This window comes from Ambystoma mexicanum, chromosome 1p (genome assembly GCF_040938575.1).
Source record: "Ambystoma mexicanum isolate Mex_15411 chromosome 1p, UKY_AmexF1_1, whole genome shotgun sequence".
In the NCBI taxonomy this organism is placed as follows: Eukaryota; Metazoa; Chordata; class Amphibia; order Caudata; family Ambystomatidae; genus Ambystoma; species Ambystoma mexicanum.
Genome location: NC_090921.1, coordinates 23,244,246 through 23,266,989, shown reverse-complemented (window position 1 = coordinate 23,266,989; position 22,744 = coordinate 23,244,246). Strand labels below are relative to the sequence as shown.

Genomic DNA, 22,744 nt, shown 5'->3' with positions numbered 1-22,744 from the left:
TGCCACTTTCAGGTGGTTTCATTAATTTGCAGAACGTGCAAGGTGGTCCCTTCTGCTTCCAAACTTTCCTTGTATATAAGCTGCTCAGGTCCATCATCTACACGGGTTGGTTTCTCCATTATCTTTCCAAGCAGCAGGGAGATCGGAGAGCATCTTTCCTGCCTGTCTACACCACTAGCTGGGCAAAGCGAGTGCCGGACCCTGGCTCCTACGTGGCTTCAGGCCCCACCCCTCAAATACATGTGAAACGAGCAAGTGAAAACCCTGTACTGGGCACAGCAAATGGTCTCCAATGTGCCCTACCCAGAGCCGGGGTCAGCAACCTGCGTCTCTGTGGGGTAGGATTTCATGTTTGTGCAATATTCTCCCCACTTGTGAGTTCCCCAGCACTTTTTGCTGGACTCTTGGATTTCTGATCTGAGTGAGTGGGAACCTTTTTCAACACTCACTCAGTCTCTTACTCTATCTCTGGGAACCTTTTCCAACCCTGATGGTTGTATCTTTTGGGACTCATGCTTTCCTCCAACTTTTTAAGGAATCTGCTATGTATTATTGCCGCACCCAGCATTTTCTGTGCAGTGTTGCTGGGAAATCTTTGAGCTGCCCTTTTTATGTTTCTTGAGATAACTACTGTTTAGGAGGAGAGGGGGATACTTTCTATCCTATCTACCTTTTATTTTGTGGAATCGGGACACCCTGCCTTATGTGAGTACGGAGGGGGCACAATGTAGCCCCTTTTCCACTTCTCCTGTGACGTCTAGTTACAGTAACAAGTTCATCTGAGTGGCAGGTGGCAGAGGATAGCTCCTGCCCACTTTGTGTCTTTTTTACACGCACGCTGCTATCGCAGCTGTGTTAAAGGACCCATGGATCACTATTGACTTCAAATGGTGCCTGTCTTCTTTTTTTCACCACCTCTTGATGACTTGGCCTTTCTTGAGCCTTCTTTAGCCATCCTGAGTGGGGGAGGTCCAGCTCACTCTTTTGACTTTGCCGGGCTCCCATTGGGAAACCTGCCAGACGGTGCCAGCGTATCTGGGAGGGCAAGAAGCTGGGATTACACGAAACCTCTGCAGATTTGTGTCCTCCAGTATGTGTGCTTGAATCTAGTTCCAACTGGGAGGGTGGCTGTCCCCTTGGGATGTGTGAAAGTGTCATGACTGCTGATTGGCTGGGTTCCTGCATAACGGCGAGGGTCCTGGAGCTGAACGAGTGAGTTGACCGATCGATGAAGAGTCTGAGGAAGAAGAACGTCTGCAGAAACTTCCAGTGACCGCCAACAACTGCTGATTAACCGCCGATACTCCAACCTCTTCTGATTAACAGTGCAGATCCAGACCGGATGACTTCCTCACTTGGACTATTGGGCTTAACCAGTCTCGAGACAAGCTGCATTTTGAGCCATCCCAATACCCTGGCACCTGGACCAATTTGGTGTGCATCGTCTCCTGAAGCGCAGTTGTGGCTGGTACTTTGTGAGCATCCTGCTGGACCTACAGTGACTCTTTCACGCTCTGAGAAACAGAGAGAAGCCTGCCACGTGACAACCATCGCTGAACCAAAGCTTGTGTCAAGTCCCAATGAGCCAGTACTGTGAAGATCTGCTGGGCGTCCCATCGCAAGGAGCTGACCTTCTGCTCCCACCAAAAGTTCCTTCATCAACCTCCAGGCCAAGAATCCAAACACGAGCTGCTGTTGCCTCACCTGTAGACCTGCCGGTGACGGTCTTCATTCTTCTGAAAAGGTACTCCTCCTGAGCTGTCTGAGACACTTTGGGGTGGAAAACCCAACTGTTTTCTCCCAGCCATAAGGACACTGGTCCTTTGGGCTACATTCCTCCTGGGGGCCTACCTGACCTCCCTGAACCATCTCTAAAGTAAACATTTTACCTACCTGCAACATAGAAGAAACCTGGTATTTTGAGAACATTGACAGCGTCTGTCTTCCTTTGTTTTACCATTCATGGGCCCTGGTCACCCAGTATCCCAATTGACTTTGAGACCCCCATCCCCAGATAGAGCTTGACATTCTAAAGTATAGGCTGCCCAAAAGTACTTACCAGGATTTGTGTTGCTTACTTTAAATGTTGGTTATAAGAATTGATTTGCTAAACTTGAATACTACTTTAACTACTTAACTGCCTTTCATCTAAGAGTCTACTATTCAGCCGAGTAATGCTTAACCTCCTTACTGTAAATAAATGTGACTCTGGGCCTCATTACGACCCTGGCGCTCACGTAATGAAGGGTGCCGGTCCCGTACCGGCACCCTTCATTACGATTACGGGGTTCCCTTTGCGGGACCCGGACCAGACGTCTGGTAAAACCAGACGTCCTTTCCGGGTCCCGCAAGTGGAGGAGGGATCTAATAACGGGCCATTTGTAATGTGCCCATTATTATCTCCCTCTCCATTCCCATTGAGTCCTATGGGGGCTCAAATGGGAATGGGGAATGGTTTGTGCAATGGGGATTTACCAGTCCCGGCAGGGTCGGACTACACCGGTAAGTCCCCATTGCACAACACCGGTGCCGGACCCGTTATTGGTGGCAGTCATGGCGTAAATAGCGCCATGACTACCACCAATCTCGGAATGAGGCCCTAGTACTGTGTTTTCTGCCTTGGGGGGTCATTCCGAGTTTGGAGGCAGCCATGGTGCTATTAGCACCATGGCTGCCTCTAAACTCGGGACCGGGTCCGGTCAGTCGGAATGGGGACTTACCAGGACATTCCGACGTATGCGGACCCGGTAAGTCCCCATTTCGAAAACCATTCCCCATTCCCATTTGAGCGCCCATAGGGCTCAATGGGAATGGGGAAGTAGCTAATAACGGGCCCGCAAATAGCGGGCCCGTTATTAGCTCCATGGTCTCTTAACGGGTCCCGCTAAGGACGGCTGGTCAGACCAGCCGGTCCTGGTGGGACCCGCTAAGGGACCTCAGAATGTGGTGGTAGGGGGTTAACGGCACCGGCATCCTTACCAGTGCCGTTAACCCCCTACCACCATACTCAGAATGACCCCTTAGTGTTTATAATAAATAGAAATATTTTTAAAAATGACTGTGTATAAGTGTATTCTTGACTACAGGTGTGCCATGAGGTCTTTGTACTTGCATACAGCCCTTCTCCCTCCTAGATTAAGCCTGACTGCTCGTCCATTGCTACTAAACCTTTTGGGTAGTTTATGCCAAATCTAAGAATTGGAACCCTACACACCTACAAGTGAGTCTTCTTTAATCCTACCATAGGTGGACTTTAGTCTCTCCAGCTGTATCGGAGTATGACTCCCATGATCACTCAATATTGATTGTTGACTAGGGCTGATGGGAGTTGAAGTCCAAAACATCTGGAGCGCCAAAGGTTGCAGACCCCTGACCTATAGGAATGAATGAACTCAGACAGTTGGCTCGAAGCTTCTCGTAGCACGCTCCACTGGCCGTGTTCATTCCTCTGGTTTGACATTGTTATCCTTTCGATCTCGCTATCCATGTATCTAGAGTGCCACGTTTCTTCACAGCCTGTACATCTTCGGCCTGTCCTTCAAGGAGACGTATTTATTCACCCTGCTCACTCTCTGCCCCAATGAGAAGGTTCACATCCTAAGTTTCATCACCAGCGCTCTCACTCTGAATGTGAACACCTTGTTTTTTTTTCCTACTAGGAGCTCTCATTCTCGATCACGAGCCCGCCGTGAAGAAGGAAAAAGAACTTGCATCTGGTTTAAAGGATCTGTATGGAGCGGGAGGAGAAAGCAGCACTGACCATGGGCCAGGTACGGCTTGCGTTCTAAAGGCTGGTGGATGGATACTGGTCTGATAAGTGAGTGGCCCCACCACTGTAGGGGGACCGCAACAGTTGAGATGTCTGTGAAAATTCAGCTCCTCGTTTATGGCTGCGAGGCACAATAATTACCTTCAGCCAGACCTGAAACCTAAATCGGGTTCCAATTGGTTAGATGCAGGAAGGAGAGTGGCGTTGTGAAACCAGGGCGGCTACTTTTGTGGTAGATCCGTTGTAAAACGCATATCAATGCATAGCAACCCAGAGTGATGAGCATTCATGCTAACTGAACAATGAAATTATGGAGATCAGTCTGGTATAAATGCAGGCATAAAACCAATGTGTTACGTGCTCTATCAGCAAGAATAAAGATACCTTCCTGATCAGTCATGGTAGTGTTAGATTGGCATCATGGTAGGATACACAGACAACAGATTCAACTTATAACAAATGTTTTATTAAATAAAGGTCAGGATGGAGTAAGGCCTAACTTGCCCTATACTAAGGTGGGATTTCCCCACCTAAAGAAACTAAAGAAAGTCTGAGTCAAAGAGTTCAACTGAAAAGTCTGTCTGTGCCGAAACCTATGCTGGCCCTCAAAACTCAACCATAAACTAAATAGGGTTTCAAACGTAAAGTTCTGAGCTACTTCCAGCTCAGGCTTATTCTTCATCTTCTTTCCCCCAAATGTCAATAAGTTTGTTGTAATATTCACTTTACCTTCTTGTGGACTTCACATACGAATGTTCCATACTTTTATACAGGTCAGTATGCCCTTCCCCAGGTTCAGTGCAGTTCCGGGGCTGCGCGTCTCAGGATTTCTTTCCCCAAGTTCAGTGCAGTTCCAGGGCGGCTCGTCTCAGGATTCCCTTCCCCAAGTTCAGTGCAGTTCCAGGGCGGCTCGCCTCAGTATGCCCTTCCCCAAGTTCAGTGCAGTTCCAGGGCAGCACGTCTCAGGAATCCCTTCCCAAAGTTCAGTGCAGTTCCAGGGCGGCGCGTCTCAGGATTCCCTTCCCCAAGTTCAGTGCAGTTCCAGGGCGGCGCATCTCAGGATTCCTTTCCCCAAGTTCAGCGCAGTTCTAGGGCGGCACGTCTCAGGATTCCCTTCCCCAAGTTCAGTGCAGTTCCAGAGCGGCCCGTCTCAGGATTCCCTTCCCCAAGTTCAGTGCAATTCCAGTGCGGCTCGTCTCAGGATTCCCTTCCCCAAGTTCAGTGCAGTTCCAGGGCGGCGCGTCTCAGGATTCCCTTCCCCAAGTTCAGTGCAGTTCCAGGGCGGCGCATCTCAGGATGCCCTTCCACAAGTTTGGTGCATTTCCATGGCGGCACGTCTCAGGATGCCCTTCCACAAGTTCAGTGCAGTTCCAGGGCGGCTCGTCTCAGGATTCCCTTCCCAAGTTCAGTGCAGTTCCAGGTTCAGTGCAGTTCCAGGGTGGCGCGTCTCAGGATTCCCTTCCCCAAGTTCAGTGCAGTTCCAGGGCAGCGCGTCTCAGGATTCCCTTCCCCAAGTTCAGTGCAGTTCCAGGGCGGTGCGTCTCAGGATTCCCTTCCCCAAGTTCAGTGCAGTTCCAGGGCGGCACATCTCAGGATTCCCTTCCCCAAGTTCAGTGCGGTTCCAGGGCGGCACGTCAGGATTCCCTTCCCCAAGTTCAGTGCAGTTCCAGGGCGGCACGTCAGGAGTCCCTTCCCCAAGTTCAGTGCAGTTCCAGGGCGGCACGTCAGGATTCCCTTCCCCCAAGTTCAGTGCAGTTCCAGGGCGGCACGTCAGGATTCCCTTCCCCCAAGTTCAGTGCAGTTCCAGGGCGGCGCGTCTCAGGATTCCCTTCCCCAAGTTCAGTGCAGTTCCAGGGCGGCGCATCTCAGGATTCCCTTCCACAAGTTCAGTGCAGTTCCAGGGCGGCACGTCTCAGTATGCCCTTCCCCAAGTTCAGTGCAGTTCCAGGGCGGCACGTCTCAGGATTCCCTTCCCCAAGTTCAGTGCAGTTCCAGGGCGGCGCGTCTCAGGATTCCCTTCCCCAAGTTCGGTGCAGTTCCATGGCGGCACGTCTCAGGAATCCCTCCCCCAAGTTCAGTGCAGTTCCAGGGCGGCACGTCTCAGTATGCCCTTCCCCAAGTTCAGTGCAGTTCCAGGGCGGCGCGTCTCAGGATTCCCTTCCCCAAGTTCAATATTAAAGAAGTACCTTGAAGCTTTTATTTTTGTATTTATTTTTTATTTATTTATTGTGTGACGTAGTTTCAACCAGTAAACCTTTACACACACAGACGACTATAAAAGCTCTTTAAAACAGGAAAAGAAAAAAGATTTAAAATATATGTAAAAAGCACATAACAAAAAACACAATCAATTTAACCGTTTGAGACCTAAAATTCGTTAGTGAAACATTAAAATGAATTAAACCTCATAGTTAGAATCATTTTTACTAAATCCATCACTGCAATTGATCCCTAGGCTCTCAAAATAAATTCCACCGCATTCTTTCCCTTGGAAGAAGTGGCCTATTTCTGAAATATAATTCACACATTGCGACACGTTAATGACAAAGGGCCTCATTACGACCCAGGCGGACTTCGCGGTGCTAAATGCACCGCGAAGCATGGCGGAAAGCCGCCGATAGCGCCATGGGGGTTGGCGGATTTACCGCCCCATTCCGACCTCGGCGGAGCGGTAAATCCCCAATCCCCATTCTGCCCTTCCCCATTCCCATTTTCGCCCCATAGGGTATAATGGGAGTGGGGAAGGAGTTAATTACGCCACCGTAAAATACGGTGGCGTAATTAACAACGAGGTCCCGTAGCGCCATGGTTTTCTCCGGCTGGTAAAACCAGGCGGAGAAAACCTCCATGGCGCTACGGGAACTCGTAGTATGGCGGAGAGGTACGCCATGCACTACGCTGGCGTAATACCCTCTCCGCCAGGGTCCTAATGAGGCCCAAAGTGCTGTGCATTCAATGATGACAGCTTTTAGAGTTTCATTAAACATTATACAAAAATGACAGAGGTGATCAGTCTTTGGCAATCTATTCCGAGCACTGAAAAAATCGTTCATTAACAACAAATTTAACTTAACCCGTAGCCAAAAATCCCTCAATTGATTTGAGGGATGCCTAATCATACATTTCTGCAGAGTTATAGGACTTTACATCCATCATAAAGTGCTCAAAGATTTTACAAGATTCTAAGTGGGATCTATTAGCAATCCAGTCATTAGTTATCCGAGTTTCATACATCCATTCGGTTCGGCATTCAAGGTATCTTTACTGGGTTTCATTCACTTCAGTGATCAATAAGTGGATGGTTGCCAGTTTCATTCAAATTGATATTCAGTAAGAGCAACTTAACTTATTTCACTCAGTTTCTGGTAAGTTCAAATAAGCTTATTTCATTCAATTCAGTACTTTTTTGGCATTCAATAAAGGCAACTTCTCCTGTTTCGTTCAATTCGATATTCAATAAACATAGGAGTGCTTATTTCATTCAGTTCACATTCAATTCAGTGTTCAAAAAATGTAACTTTGCCGGTTTCAGTTAATTTAGTATTCAATTGGGGCAACTGTGCAAGTTTCACTCAATTCGGTATTCAATAGGATGACTTTGCCGGTTTTGTTAATTTCAATATTCATCAAGGGCAACTTTGCCGGTGTTATTCGGTTTGGTATTAAATAATATCAATGTTGCCAGTTTTCAGGGATCGCTATGTTTTACGTGCTCCCTTGGAGCGCTCGGGTGTCTCTAGGTTCTCCGACACCTGCGTCGGTAGCTCCTTTCTGTGCGACTTTCCCCTCAATGGCAGAGCCTGTTCACTGGATGCTTTGTCCAGCACCCTTTGGCTCTTGTGCGCAGCTTTTCCTCTGCTTCTCGACAGCTTCCGCTGTCCGCCTTCCCGTTCGGGAAACCTCCTCCCTGCAGTTTCCCACCAGCAGGACTCCCGGACACTGGAGTAGCGTTTCGGCATCATTGCATCTCGGCTTTTCGCACCGCTCCTTCTGCTGTTCCTTCCTGTTCCCACGTTTCTCTCTCTCTGTGCCTCTGCTGTCCATTTCTTATAAACCTCTGGTCCTGTAATGGGCTGCAGGTTCCCTTCATTAATTAAGGCTGCCTTGTTCTGATTGTAGGGACATGCCTGACCTTCCTTCATCTTCTTCTTCCCAGTACCAGAATGGTGACATTAAATGGTCTCTATTACTCTCAGTTGCTTCCTCGTCTCAGTACTAAAGTGGGGAAATTATGTAACGTTCCTAACTCTCAAGTGTTTCTTCCTCATAACAGTACTGGAGTGTGAAGGGGGTGTAATGATCCTAAATCTTATCTTTTCTTTCCTCATCTCAGTACAATTAGATGCCCCAAGAGGGAAATAAGAGGGAACTGCTTTATAATGACCCAAAAAGGTTAGGGAAATGTTAGGCGAGTTGTTATGAGGATAAGGGGGATACTGTGTTCTATCCTCAAATACCTCATTCCCAATTCTTTTTCTCCTCTTTTTTATATGTCGGGTGAGTAGTATCTCCTGGACGAGTGAGCATGGGGAGCAATATCCCATAACTACTCCTGGATCAGGCTTTCTTCCTTAAAGGGAAATGGGAAATACTGTGTCTCATCCAATCCCCAAGGTCCCTCCACCCAGGTGGTCCTCCCTCGCTCATCCACCCAAGGGTTGGCCCTTCCCTGGCCACCTGCATAGAGGTTTCTCAGGATACCAGGGATACTGTAAACACTCTATGCTATGCAAGGGCCTGCATCCTGCATCCCTCTTGTCATCTGGCTCATATACCAGAGGTTTGGAGTGGAAGGGGGTCATGACTTTATGGAATCTACATATGGCAGTATTCCACCAGACACACCTGTAAGAACTACTTGGGGACGGGGGTCCGCAAACACTACTATAGATTGCCTTTGACACACGTTCTTCTATGATAGATGTATTGGTACAAAAGTGAGCGATCATTCATATATACACACAACATTCAATATCGAAATTGTCCGTAAACAAGCTGACGCCGCTTTAGCCAATTTACGGTTGACTATGTCAGGTAACAGAATATGTTGGAATGCGAGAGCTGCTGGTGGTTTCAGTGATAGGCTAAAGAATACCTTAAAGATATGATTGAGAGGGAGTACAGGCCTTCTTCAGCCCAAAATATTTTCTGAGTTATAAGTCTCAGATTATGTCAGACGTAGTGTTCTAGATAAGAAAACATGTTCATGATGAGAGTCTTTCAAATAAGTCAAAAGAACTTGGCAGAAATGTGAGAGTGTCATGAATCTGTAGCCAAGCAAACTCTTGACAATTAATATTACAAAAACAAGCTGGCTTTTAAACATTGGGCTCAGTCCCACAACGCTACTCTCTGTCAGCGAGATTCGCAAAGGATGTTGCATGCACGTGTTGCTAAGCATCATAATAGCTTTTGGGGCATAGTAAACATCCCAAATCAACAATCGTCCAGTGCACCTGTGTTAGGGAGTTTATCTGATCTGATTTTTGGGAAGGAAAACAGTTGGTTAGCGTTATGCTAGTAAAGCTTAAAGTTCTAGAGGCAGTTCCTTTGCACAGCAAGTCTTTTAAAGTCCAAAACGCAACCCTCGCTAGAAGGCAGTTCGGAGCGGCTTAAAGTCTTGAAAAGCAGCAGAAGTCAAAAGTTCCTGTGGATACTTTCTGGTCTCTAAGAAAGAAGATACAAGAAGGTTCAACCAACGTTGGAGACCCTGTTAAAGGACTTTCTAAAGGGGCACACGCAGTGGCTTGAGTGTGAGGTAAGAGGGGATTGCCCTGGACACCTCTATGTACACTCCAATGCTCTGACGCCACTTTCTGGAATGAGGTAAGCAATACCTTTTTCCCCACAGTCCCTTAGGTTACGTCAGACGTAGTGTTCTAGATAAGAAAACATGTTCATGATGAGTCTTTCAAATAAGTCAAAAGAACTTGGCAGAAATGTGAGAGTGTCATGAATCTGTAGCCAAGCAAACTCTTGACAATTAATATTACAAAAACAAGCTGGCTTTTAAACATTGGGCTCAGTCCCACAACGCTACTCTCTGTCAGCGAGATTCGCAAAGGATGTTGCATGCACGTGTTGCTAAGCATCATAATAGCTTTTGGGGCATAGTAAACATCCCAAATCAACAATCGTCCAGTGCACCTGTGTTAGGGAGTTTATCTGACGTCCAACTTGGAGGTAAGAATTTAGTAAGCTATCCCAGTGGTTTGTAGATCCCCAACGCTTAGTATCAGTCTGTACTACTGCCGGAACCTTGGTAGAGTGGCAGTGCAGTCAGGCTTATCTTAAAAGGAAGATGTGAGCTGTAGGTAAGTACACTGAATCTAGCTACCAATGCACATCAAAGAAATGCACACAATTGTATATTAAAATATAGATTTATTATGTTTACCCATGAGTCACTTTTAAAAACCAAGCCACATAGGTATACTGTACAATGTTTTCGAAAGGCCACTTCTTAGTTGGTAGTTGCTGAATGCGTACAATTGTTACATGGGTTTGACAGGCCTACCATACTATTGGTAGTAATGTGCACCCACAAAGTAATACGGTAATTGCATTTAGTCCGCATACACATAGAACAGTGATTTTTGGGAAGGAAAACAGTTGGTTAGCGTTATGCTAGTAAAGCTTAAAGTTCTAGAGGCAGTTCCTTTGCACAGCAAGTCTTTTAAAGTCCAAAACGCAACCCTCGCTAGAAGGCAGTTCGGAGCGGCTTAAAGTCTTGAAAAGCAGCAGAAGTCAAAAGTTCCTGTGGATACTTTCTGGTCTCTAAGAAAGAAGATACAAGAAGGTTCAACCAACGTTGGAGACCCTGTTAAAGGACTTTCTAAAGGGGCACACGCAGTGGCTTGAGTGTGAGGTAAGAGGGGATTGCCCTGGACACCTCTATGTACACTCCAATGCTCTGACGCCACTTTCTGGAATGAGGTAAGCAATACCTTTTTCCCCACAGTCCCTTAGGTTACAAGAAAGCGCTCATTGTGGCTGCTTCGCAATGTTGCAGCTCTGGACCCGACCTCGGGATTCCTTGCTCTGATGACTGAAGGCGGGACAATGGATGGGATCTCTTATCAGCAATCTTGAGGGAGGATCTCTGGCACAGCTTTCATCAACTTATTGGGTGACTATGCAGTTTTGGGGCCTTTTCTGCAGCACCGGCAAAGGATGGTCAATCATCTTCGGTTTCTGCAGTCCTACACTCTGAATAGGGTGTCTGGACGAGTTGTATTGTGTCTCTGGAGTGTCCGTGAAAGCTCAGTAAAGACTTGGACGGATTCAGCCTTTGCACAATGATGCACTCAAAATGGGCAGTAGGTCTCCTGGTATTGGGGTTCTGAAGCTCTGGAAACTCACAGGACCTCGGGAGATGGCTCACAACAAAGTTTGTTTTGTCACTGTTTGTTCCCACCAGTCAAAGGGAAGGAGTCATCCTCTTCAGAGTTCCTCTGTCACACAGAAAACGGGGTCAGGACAGCAGTGGTTGGTTCACGGTGTTGCAAAGGGTCTGTAGGCGTCTCTGGTCATCTTCTGCGGTTACGTTAGCTTCCAGTGGACGACTTGCTTTTCATTCAAAGACCCTCACCTTTTATACAGTTTCAGCACACACTCCTCTGCAATCGCTCTCTGCAATTTACAGAAAGGGGCGTTTGGCTGTCCAGTCAGGACAGCCAGACCACCTGTGGGAGATGGTCGGTCCCGTTCAGGCATTCTGGCAGACAAAGAACAAGGGTGTGGAAGACTCCTCCCCCACTTCCTTTCTGCCCAGACACTCTGCAGCCTAGGCGGGGATACCCAAGGGTTCCCGCCAGAGGCAAAACAAACACACTGACCTCCTCCTCCCAGAATGGTAGAAGAAGGGCTAACAAAAAACAACCACGCTAGTAATGGTGAAAAAAGAAGGGAGGCCCAAGTTGGTACTTGGGTGCCCCTATTTTGCACTACTGAGGCTATGGACATATGTCTCTTTTCTCCCGCAGATTCCTCATCTGATAGATATTCCCTCCAGCTCTGCTGCTTCGGAACGTTTTCGATAGGAGGTGTAGTGGACCTCGACCCGGTCGTCGACCATCGAATGTCTTGCTCGGCGTCTGGTCGTCGGCTCCAGATATGGCATCAGGCGTCATATAAGTACCACGTCACTACGCCCCAACCTCGGTTCCTTTTTTACCCACGCTAACACGCAGCTTAGGAACTCAGAGCTTCAACTCTTTTGACGTTTTTCGTCATAAATCTAAGGGTGTCCAGTTTCAACCAGTGTTCCGACCTTGGCACCAAGAAGTCTCATCGACCCACACGAGTTGTTTCTCTGGTGCCTCGGCACGGGTCACGGGACTGACGGGTGTCTGTCGTGCACCAAGATGTAGCCAAAATCCCTTTGCGACCGAGCTGCTAAACCCGCGCTGGGTCGACTGCCCTCAAATTCTCTGGCGCAGTTGACGGTGCGTGCTTCAGAGGCCGAAACCGAGGGGCATACCACCCAAAAACGCCAACAGAAGAAGAAAAGGTAACACTGGAGGAGTCACTCTTCATCGTCCCCAAAAAAGAAAAGGCGCCACCGCCATCATCGGGACTACAAGTCGGCGACAGAACTAGGTATGCTGTGGGCTGGGCCTACCACCCGCCAGGAGTGGGAGGATTTTAGATCCTCGATTCTTGCAGTGTTCAAGCAGCATGCTGCAGTGGGCACAGTCCCCACCCACATGCAGCATGCCTCGGAGCCAAGAGCAGCGCTCAGTGCACCCAACCCCTCTTGTGCCCCGGCACCGACTTTGTCGGCACCAATTCAAATTTTAAGGAATCCGGATTACCCCAGCGCATCCAAGGATGTCGACGCTACGACGTCTCTATCTCGATGCCGACATCCACCTTGCCGGTGCCGAAAGACAAACCCCTCGACGTCGACAGTTGTCCCAGGAAGTACAGGCCGGCTCGAGGAGACCCCTCATACCTCTCCTCTCACCCTTCCCTGGAGGGGCTTGTCATGCAGGCAGTTGCAGTCTCTTCTAGACCTGCATCTTCTACATCCACTCTGCCCCCAGACAGAGAAGCAAAAAAAGTAGATGGCTCGGCAAAGACAGCATTCACCTCGGGTAGCATGGCCCTCAAAGCTTCGAATGTGTAAAGCAATTTTGCCAAATACTCCTTCGGTCTATGGACAGCAGTGGAAAACGCTGTCCAGCATGTCCGGGAAGGTGTGAAGCGCGAGGGCTTCCTACAGCCAGTGGAGGATGGGAAGGAGGTGGCCAAGCAGTTGCTGCAAACAGGCCTGGACATCGCTGACTGTGTTGGCTGATCTATGGCTTCAGCCATAACATTGAGAAGGCAGGCCTTCCTGAAAACCTCTGGTTTTTCACCTAACGCCCAAGTGAAACATTTGGACATACCCTTCGAGGGTGATCTTTTCGGCCACAAAGCAGACGATTCCTTAGAGAAATTCAAGGAATCAAAACTCGCTGCCAAATCCTTAGGCCTAGCTATGCAGCCGGCCAAGCCTGCATTTAGCTTTGCATCTAGGTCACGGAGCTACAGGAGATAAGCTCCTTATGGCAGAAGAGCACAGCTCCCTATCCAGGCAAAGGCAGAAGCGTTTCTTGTGCACCGGTTAGAGGACGGTTGACAGAGCATTTGTTCAGGGGCAGGGTATTACATCCAATGCCTGGGCTCTACCGCTCATCCAATGGGGTTAATGTCTGCCTTTTCTAAGAAAACCATCGAACAGACCGCCCCCACCTCCAACTGGGACAGGTGCTCCAGGAAGAGCTGAGATCCCTGTTGCTGTGAAGGGTGCAGTGGAAGAGGTACCTCCCGAAAAGAGAGGATCAGGTTGGTATACCCAGTATTTCCTGGTGCCCAAGAAGGAGGAAGTCTAGGCCCCATTCTGGACCTCAAGGCCTTGAACAAGTTATTGAGGAAAGACCAAGTCAGTGTGGTGATGGTGAGAAAGATTCTCCATGCTCTCGAACTTCAGGACTGGCTGGTGTCCATAGACCTACAGGATGCCTTTTTCCATGTGCCAATCCATCGAAAGCATCGGAAGTTCCTAAGGTTCACCATAGGAGATATGAACTATCAGTTCAAGGTGCTTCCCTTTGGTCTTACCTCAGCCCCAAGGGTCTTCACCAAGCTCATGGCGGTAGTTGCGGCTCACCTCAGGAGATCCAGAGTCCACGTATTCCCATATCTGGACGACTAGTTGATCCGAGGGAAGTAGTGCAGGTCTTGTCCCATTTAGAGGACACCTTCTCGCTGCTGCACATACTCTGCTTCTCCCTAAACTTGAAGTCCCACATGACACCAGTCCAACGGCTCCAGTTCATCGGAGCAGTCCTAGATACCCAGGTGGGGAAGGCCTTCCCTCCCGAGGAGAGAGTAGTCAGATTGACACAGATGGAGGACGTATTCCGGAATAATGCCACTCTAACAGAGGCTTCCGTCCTCTGCCTTCCAGGCCTCATGGCTCCCTGCATTTTTCTAGTGCCAGAGGCCAGGTTGCGCATGCGAACACTGCAATGGTTAATGAGAGATCAGTGGTCTTTTGGCACACTCTCGGATCTCCTCGAAGTGTCCGCGTCAGTGGTCAACGACCTGTCCTGATGGGCAGACCGCAACAGTCTTTTGGCGGGGGGAACCCTTCTGTTCTCAGACCTGAGTGGTCACAGATGCATCTTTGAAGGGTTGGGGAGCTCACTGTGAGGATCTGCAGGTGAGCGGCCTCTGGTCAACAACAGAATCCAAGTGGCACATCAACAGGCTGGAGTTATGAGCTATCAAGCTAGCCCTAAAAGCATTTGCCCCGTCTCTGGGGAAAAAAGCATGTCCTCGTCCTGACGGTCAACACAGTGGTGATGCACTACCTCAACAAGCAAGGTGGTGTGCACTCCTGCACCCTCTGCATGGAGGAGATGATGCTTTGGTTCTGGTTGCTGGAGAACAGAGTCTTGTGAGTTCATCTGGCGGGCACGGAGAACAACTTGGTGGATTCTCTGAGCAGGCATAGCACGGTCTCACACCAGTGGGAAGTCTGCCAGGAAGTCCTAGAGCAGGCCTTCTCTCTCTGGGGTACCCCAGCAGTGGATCTGTTTGCATCCAAGTCCAACATGAAATGCGAACAGTTTTGCTCAAGGGAATTCCCACCGAACGGTGCACTGGGGGACGTGTTTCTTGTGTATTGGACCTTCCCTCTCCTTTACGCGTTCCCTCCGATTCCCATCATTCCATGGGTTCTCTGGAGGTTGAAGAGGTTTCGAGCAACCATGATCTTGATTGCCCCGGACTGGGCTAGGAGAACGTGGTACTGTGACCTCTTGGATCTTTTCATCTGTCCACCTCACTAGCGCCCAGATCTCCTAACCCAGTCCGAAGGCCGGATACTCCATCCGACCCCGGAGTCCCTCAACCTACATGCGTGGCTCTTGAGAGGATGAGATATGATGTCTGAGACCTCTTTGAGGAAGTACTAGAGGTTTTGCTGGCTGCACGCAGACCATCTACAAGATCTTTGTACACGTGCAGATGGAGAATATTTGAGGCATGGTGCAGGGAACGCAAGACTGACCCCATCTCTTGACCCCAGTACCATAGTGATGGCGTTCCTTCTGTCACTGGCCTCTGCAGGCCTTCAGGTCACCACAGTCAAAGGATATTTGGTGGCCTTGTCTGTGTCCAGGAGATCCCCAGATCAAGGTTTTGTTTTTCACGATCTCTTTGATAGCACAATTTGTGAAGGGCCTTGTAAATAAGTTCCAGCCAACTCCCTTTGTTGTCCCAGATTGGGGTCTTAATCTGGTCCTTACATTTCTGATGCCGACTCTTTTTGAGCCTATGCACTCTTGTCCCTTACGCTTCTCTCACTGAAAACAGCCTTCTTGGTGGCTATTACATCCGCTAGGCGGGTGAGTGATCTACAGGCCTTATCTGTAAGCCACCCTTCTTGGGCTTTTTCCGGGAGAAAGTTTCACTCAGGGTAAGGCCTGGTTTCCTTCCAAAGGTTGTATCAGAATTTCACTTGTCACAGTCCGACCTTCCGGTCTTCTACCCTCAACCTCACACTTCTTTTATTTTTTTTTTATTTTTCTTTTAAACTTTCTTTATTGGTGATTCACATCACATAGTCTCGGTACACAACCATTCCAACATCGCTTGACGATATCAATACACAGGTAAAGGCAACAATCCAGTGGCTTAACGGTACATAGGTGCGTTCCACTGTCATTCTGGTGATCCCAAGTAGCAGGTAAGTATAACAATGTCGAGTGTGCAGACCCCACTCCCCTATTCATCTACAGAAGGAGAAAGGAGGAAAAGACAAAACCCATACATACGATTCCTCAGCCAGTGCTGGTCCCCCCACGGCACACACACCGTTCAGTCTCCTGACCCAGGGCTTAAAGACAGTAGGTAAGCAGTGAGGGGCCCCCAAATATCGTTTGGTCTGTTTTGATGCCCACACAGGCTCCCATATTCTTTATCAATGTCACTGTGCCATGTTAGATCTTTGAGCCACATCTTCATCTCCGGGTGGGCTGGGGGGCTTGAACTGGCCCATTTCAGTAGAATACAGCCTCTGACGATTATCACGCACGTCGTGACCAGTTTTCAATGCTGCTTAGGGAGATTTGGGCCACCTCCCCCCCCCCCAAAAATGCAAAATAGTAATTCACAAGGGGTGAACTGTCCAAGAATTGTAGAGCAGCACTTCACCACCTCCTCCCAGAAAGGTCATAGCTTTATGCATGCCCACATAATGTGAAGGAAGTAAGCCGGCTCATGTCCACAGGCCTTGCACTATCAAGCTGGTTGATACGGGCCGGAGACATGTATGTGCGGTGTAGTGTTTTTTGTTGGATCAGCTGTAACCGTGTATTAAAAGCCCCTTTATGTGTGTTTTTTCGCATGTGGAGTGTTGCATTGAATTAACGTGTATAATGCAGAAACCACCCCCCGGCTGCCTGGTGAACTCACGATCTACTTAAGGAGCGGGGTGGTGGGCGGCTGCTCCGGGAACACCGGAGACCATTCTTTGAAGGCTGCCCTCATTCGGCAGATATTGTAAACGGCGGTGCAGGCCACCTCTAACTTTTTCGGTAAAGAGCTCTAGGGTGACGAAGGATTCATTTGGGTACATATCTCCCATTGAGTGTATCCCTGCGCCCCGCCATTCCCCAGCAATACTTGCATCGGGAGATGGGGAGCAGGTGCAAGTGGATCTAGGTCACCTGGCCTAAGCCCCGCCCACCTGGTGCCTTCCTGCCTGCCGCTCTTTTTCACCACTTAGCAAGCCCGGCCACCTGGTGCCTTCCTGCCTGCCGCTCTTTTTCACCACTTAGCAAGCCCCGGCCACCTGGTGCCTTCCTTCCTGCCTGCCGCTCTTTTTCACCACTTAGCAAGCCCCGGCCACCTGGTGCCTTCCTGCCTGCTGCTCTTTTTCACCACTTAGCAAGCCCCGGCCACCTGGTGCCTTCCTGCCTGCCGCTCTTTTTCACCACTTAGCAAGCCCCGGCCACCTGGTGCCTTCCTGCCTGCCGCTCTTTTTCACCACTTAGCAAGCCCCGGCCACCTGGTGCCTTCCTGCCTGCCGCTCTTTTTCACCACTTAGCAAGCCCCGGCCACCTGGTGCCTTCCTTCCTGCCTGCCGCTCTTTTTCACCACTTAGCAAGCCCCGCCCACCTGGTGCCTTCCTGCCTGCCGCTCTTTTTCACCACTTAGCAAGCCCCGGCCACCTGGTGCCTTCCTGCCTGCCGCTCTTTTTCACCACTTAGCAAGCCCCGGCCACCTGGTGCCTTCCTGCCTGCCGCTCTTTTTCACCACTTAGCAAGCCCCGGCCACCTGGTGCCTTCCTGCCTGCCGCTCTTTTTCACCACTTAGCAAGCCCCGGCCACCTGGTGCCTTCCTGCCTGCCGCTCTTTTTCACCACTTAGCAAGCCCCGGCCACCTGGTGCCTTCCTGCCTGCCGCTCTTTTTCACCACTTAGCAAGCCCCGGCCACCTGGTGCCTTCCTTCCTGCCTGCCGCTCTTTTTCACCACTTAGCAAGCCCCGGCCACCTGGTGCCTTCCTGCCTGCCGCTCTTTTTCACCACTTAGCAAGCCCCGGCCACCTGGTGCCTTCCTGCCTGCCGCTCTTTTTCACCACTTAGCAAGCCCCAGCCACCTGGTGCCTTCCTTCCTGCCTGCCGCTCTTTTTCACCACTTAGCAAGCCCCGGCCACCTGGTGCCTTCCTGCCTGCCGCTCTTTTTCACCACTTAGCAAGCCCCGGCCACCTGGTGCCTTCCTGCCTGCCGCTCTTTTTCACCACTTAGCAAGCGCCGGCCACCTGGTGCCTTCCTACTTGCCGCTCTTTGTCACCACTTAGCAAGCCCCGGCCACCTGGTGCCTTCCTGCCTGCCGCTCTTTTTCACCACTTAGCAAGCCCCGGCCACCTGGTGCCTTCCTGCCTGCCGCTCTTTTTCACCACTTAGCAAGCCCCGGCCACCTGGTGCCTTCCTATCTGCCGCTCTTTTTCACCACTTAGCAAGCCCCGGCCACCTGGTGCCTTCCTTCCTGCCTGCCGCTCTTTTTCACCACTTAGCAAGCCCCGGCCACCTGGTGCCTTCCTGCCTGCCGCTCTTTTTCAGCACTTAGCAAGCCCCGGCCACCTGGTGCCTCCTGCCTGCCGCTCTTTTTCACCACTTAGCAAGCGCCGGCCACCTGGTGCCTTCCTACTTGCCGCTCTTTGTCACCACTTAGCAAGCCCCGGCCACCTGGTGCCTTCCTGCCTGCCGCTCTTTTTCACCACTTAGCAAGCCCCGGCCACCTGGTGCCTTCCTGCCTGCCGCTCTTTTTCACCACTTAGCAAGCCCCGGCCACCTGGTGCCTTCCTTCCTGCCTGCCGCTCTTTTTCACCACTTAGCAAGCCCCGGCCACCTGGTGCCTTCCTGCCTGCCGCTCTTTTTCACCACTTAGCAAGCCCCGCCCACCTGGTGCCTTCCTGCCTGCCGCTCTTTTTCACCACTTAGCAAGCCCCGGCCACCTGGTGCCTTCCTGCCTGCCGCTCTTTTTCACCACTTAGCAAGCCCCGGCCACCTGGTGCCTTCCTGCTTGCCTCTCTTTTTCACCACTTAGCAAGCCCCGGCCACCTGGTGCCTTCCTGCCTGCCGCTCTTTTTCACCACTTAGCAAGCCCCGGCCACCTGGTGCCTTCCTGCCTGCCGCTCTTTTTCACCACTTAGCAAGCCCCGGCCACCTGGTGCCTTCCTGCCTGCCGCTCTTTTTCACCACTTAGCAAGCCCCGGCCACCTGGTGCTTTCCTGCTTGCCTCTCTTTTTCACCACTTAGCAAGCCCCGGCCACCTGGTGCCTTCCTGCCTGCCGCTCTTTTTCACCACTTAGCAAGCCCCGGCCACCTGGTGCCTTCCTGCCTGCCGCTCTTTTTCACCACTTAGCAAGCCCCGGCCACCTGGTGCCTTCCTGCCTGCCGCTCTTTTTCACCACTTAGCAAGCCCCGGCCACCTGGTGCCTTCCTGCCTGCCGCTCTTTTTCATCACTTAGCAAGCCCCGGCCACCTGGTGCCTTCCTGCCTGCCGCTCTTTTTCACCACTTAGCAAGCCCCAGCCACCTGGTGCCTTCCTTCCTGCCTGCCGCTCTTTTTCACCACTTAGCAAGCCCCGGCCACCTGGTGCCTTCCTGCCTGCCGCTCTTTTTCACCACTTAGCAAGCCCCGGCCACCTGGTGCCTTCCTTCCTGCCTGCCGCTCTTTTTCACCACTTAGCAAGCCCCGGCCACCTGGTGCCTTCCTGCCTGCCGCTCTTTTTCACCACTTAGCAAGCCCCGCCCACCTGGTGCCTTCCGGCCTGCCGCTCTTTTTCACCACTTAGCAAGCCCCGGCCACCTGGTGCCTTCCTGCCTGCTGCTCTTTTTCACCACTTAGCAAGCCCCGGCCACCTGGTGCCTTCCTGCCTGCCGCTCTTTTTCACCACTTAGCAAGCCCCGGCCACCTGGTGCCTTCCTTCCTGCCTGCCGCTCTTTTTCACCACTTAGCAAGCCCCGGCCACCTGGTGCCTTCCTTCCTGCCTGCCGCTCTTTTTCACCACTTAGCAAGCCCCGGCCACCTGGTGTCTTCCTGCCTGCCGCTCTTTTTCACCACTTAGCAAGCCCCGGCCACCTGGTGCCTTCCTGCCTGCCGCTCTTTTTCACCACTTAGCAAGCCCCAGCCACCTGGTGCCTTCCTTCCTGCCTGCCGCTCTTTTTCACCACTTAGCAAGCCCCGGCCACCTGGTGCCTTCCTGCCTGCCGCTCTTTTTCACCACTTAGCAAGCGCCGGCCACCTGGTGCCTTCCTGCCTGCCGCTCTTTTTCACCACTTAGCAAGCGCCGGCCACCTGGTGCCTTCCTACTTGCCGCTCTTTGTCACCACTTAGCAAGCCCCGGCCACCTGGTGCCTTCCTGCCTGCCGCTCTTTTTCACCACTTAGCAAGCCCCGGCCACCGGGTGCCTTCCTGCCTGCCGCTATTTTTCACCACTTAGCAAGCCCCGCCCACCTGGTGCCTTCCTGCCTGCCGCTCTTTTTCACCACTTAGCAAGCCCCGGCCACCTGGTGCCTTCCTGCCTGCCGCTCTTTTTCACCACTTAGCAAGCCCCGGCCACCTGGTGCCTTCCTGCTTGCCTCTCTTTTTCACCACTTAGCAAGCCCCGGCCACCTGGTGCCTTCCTGCCTGCCGCTCTTTTTCACCACTTAGCAAGCCCCGGCCACCTGGTGCCTTCCTGCCTGCCGCTCTTTTTCACCACTTAGCAAGCCCCGGCCACCTGGTGCCTTCCTGCCTGCCGCTCTTTTTCACCACTTAGCAAGCCCCGGCCACCTGGTGCCTTCCTGCCTGCCGCTCTTTTTCACCACTTAGCAAGCCCCGGCCACCTGGTGCCTTCCTGCTTGCCTCTCTTTTTCACCACTTAGCAAGCCCCGGCCACCTGGTGCCTTTCACCACTTAGCAAGCCCCGGCCACCTGGTGCCTTCCTGCCTGCCGCTCTTTTTCACCACTTAGCAAGCCCCGGCCACCTGGTGCCTTCCTTCCTGCCTGCCGCTCTTTTTCACCACTTAGCAAGCCCCGGCCACCGGGTGCCTTCCTGCCTGCCGCTCTTTTTCACCACTTAGCAAGCCCCGCCCACCTGGTGCCTTCCTGCCTGCCGCTCTTTTTCACCACTTAGCAAGCCCCGGCCACCTGGTGCCTTCCTGCCTGCCGCTCTTTTTCACCACTTAGCAAGCCCCGGCCACCTGGTGCCTTCCTGCTTGCCTCTCTTTTTCACCACTTAGCAAGCCCCGGCCACCTGGTGCCTTCCTGCCTGCCGCTCTTTTTCACCACTTAGCAAGCCCCGGCCACCTGGTGCCTTCCTGCCTGCCGCTCTTTTTCACCACTTAGCAAGCCCCGGCCACCTGGTGCCTTCCTGCCTGCCGCTCTTTTTCACCACTTAGCAAGCCCCGGCCACCTGGTGCCTTCCTGCCTGCCGCTCTTTTTCACCACTTAGCAAGCCCCGCCCACCATAGAAAGAACATTACGGTAAGTCATTTCTCCGTCGACCGAGTTGTCCAAGTGCTATACTTAACTTATTAACAATCATGCACACAAACACGCAAGGTTGAGTCGGACTTGACAAGGTGGGGTTTCTGTATCGATGCCTGAGGCAGGGGCGTGTCTCACCCCTGCCCTCTTTAACCTGTATATGGCTGACATTTCTAAGGTCCTGAAAGCATCTAATGTTTTCCCGCCTCGTTTGGGAACTGCTGTGATTCAATATCTATCCTACGCAGATGATTTTATATTTTTGGTTGAAACGCCAATAGGCTTACGGCGTTTGTTTAACTCCTTCGCACTGTTCGCCAAAGACTTGGACTTAGAAGTCAACTTGCATAAAACAAAAATACGAATTTCTTCTGAACCTTGAAACCCAAAGTAAATAGGCACAGATGGCATCTTACCTTGACCCTGGGGGTAGTAACCAGTTGGACATAATTGGGCTACCAACTAAACCAAAAATATCCCAAAACAGATCTGACTCATATAGAACCTCGGATTGCTGTGTTTGCAGCTCAAGGGTAGAAACACTGCACATATGGGGAGTTTTCAATGATTCCAACCATTGCATTTTACAAAGCGAACCTTACCCTGCATTGACCTATGGGGCAGAATGTAAAGAGCCCACCGTGGCACGGGCGCCCATTGAAGGGAATCTGTGGCGCCCATTTTGCCATGGTCAGGGCGTGCTGGTTTCCCCAGGTTTGGGCCTGCGCGCTCATCCTTGAGGACAGTAGTGTTATGGCCGGCCTTGGCTCTCTGTCGACACATTCGGACCTCGGCTCCTAATTGGTTATTCACCGTTTTATCTGTGCTTGCTGGACAGGGCTACTGCCCTTTATTCAATAACGGGATCTCTCGCTGTGTGGAGCTTTTATCTAGAGTAACAGTTACTAACAGTTACTAAAGAGCATTAAATACCACGGCCACAATATGTGAAAAAGCATAACAATGGAAGAGAAAAATAACTATAAACTATTCTGCCGTTTGTATTCTGACACTAAAGAATGTGCCCACCTGCCCAACTGCTTAAGACTGTTCCCGAATAGTCGGCAAGGAGGCCTCTTTCTAGGAAAGGAGGCCTCTTTCTAGTCGGCATGGAGGCCTCTTTCTAGTCGGCATGGAGGCCTCTTTCTAGGCAAGGAGGCCTCTTTCTAGTCGGCATGAAGGCCTCTTTCTAGTCGGCATGGAGGCCTCTTTCTAGGCAAGGAGGCCTCTTTCTAGTCGGCATGAAGGCCTCTTTCTAGTCGGCATGGAGGCCTCTTTCTAGGCAAGGAGGCCTCTTTCTAGTCGGCATGGAGGCCTCTTTCTAGGCAAGGAGGCCTCTTTCTAGTCGGCATGAAGGCCTCTTTCTAGTCGGCATGGAGGCCTCTTTCTAGTCGGCAAGGAGGCCTCTTTCTAGGCAAGGAGGCCTCTTTCTAGGCAAGGAGG

General features: G+C 51.2%; 1 protein-coding gene across 3 annotated transcripts in view; it reads left to right on the top strand.

Annotated features, from left to right (window-relative positions):
• The window catches only part of LOC138564330 (zinc finger protein 1 homolog), a 376,835-nt gene that overhangs the window by 145,757 nt on the left and 208,334 nt on the right, over positions 1–22,744 (top strand). For all 3 annotated transcript variants that reach the window (XM_069642903.1, XM_069642901.1, XM_069642900.1), the window contains exon 4: positions 3,660–3,770. In XM_069642903.1, the coding sequence (XP_069499004.1) occupies positions 3,660–3,770 (111 nt within the window). The remainder of the gene's footprint in view (positions 1–3,659; positions 3,771–22,744) is intronic.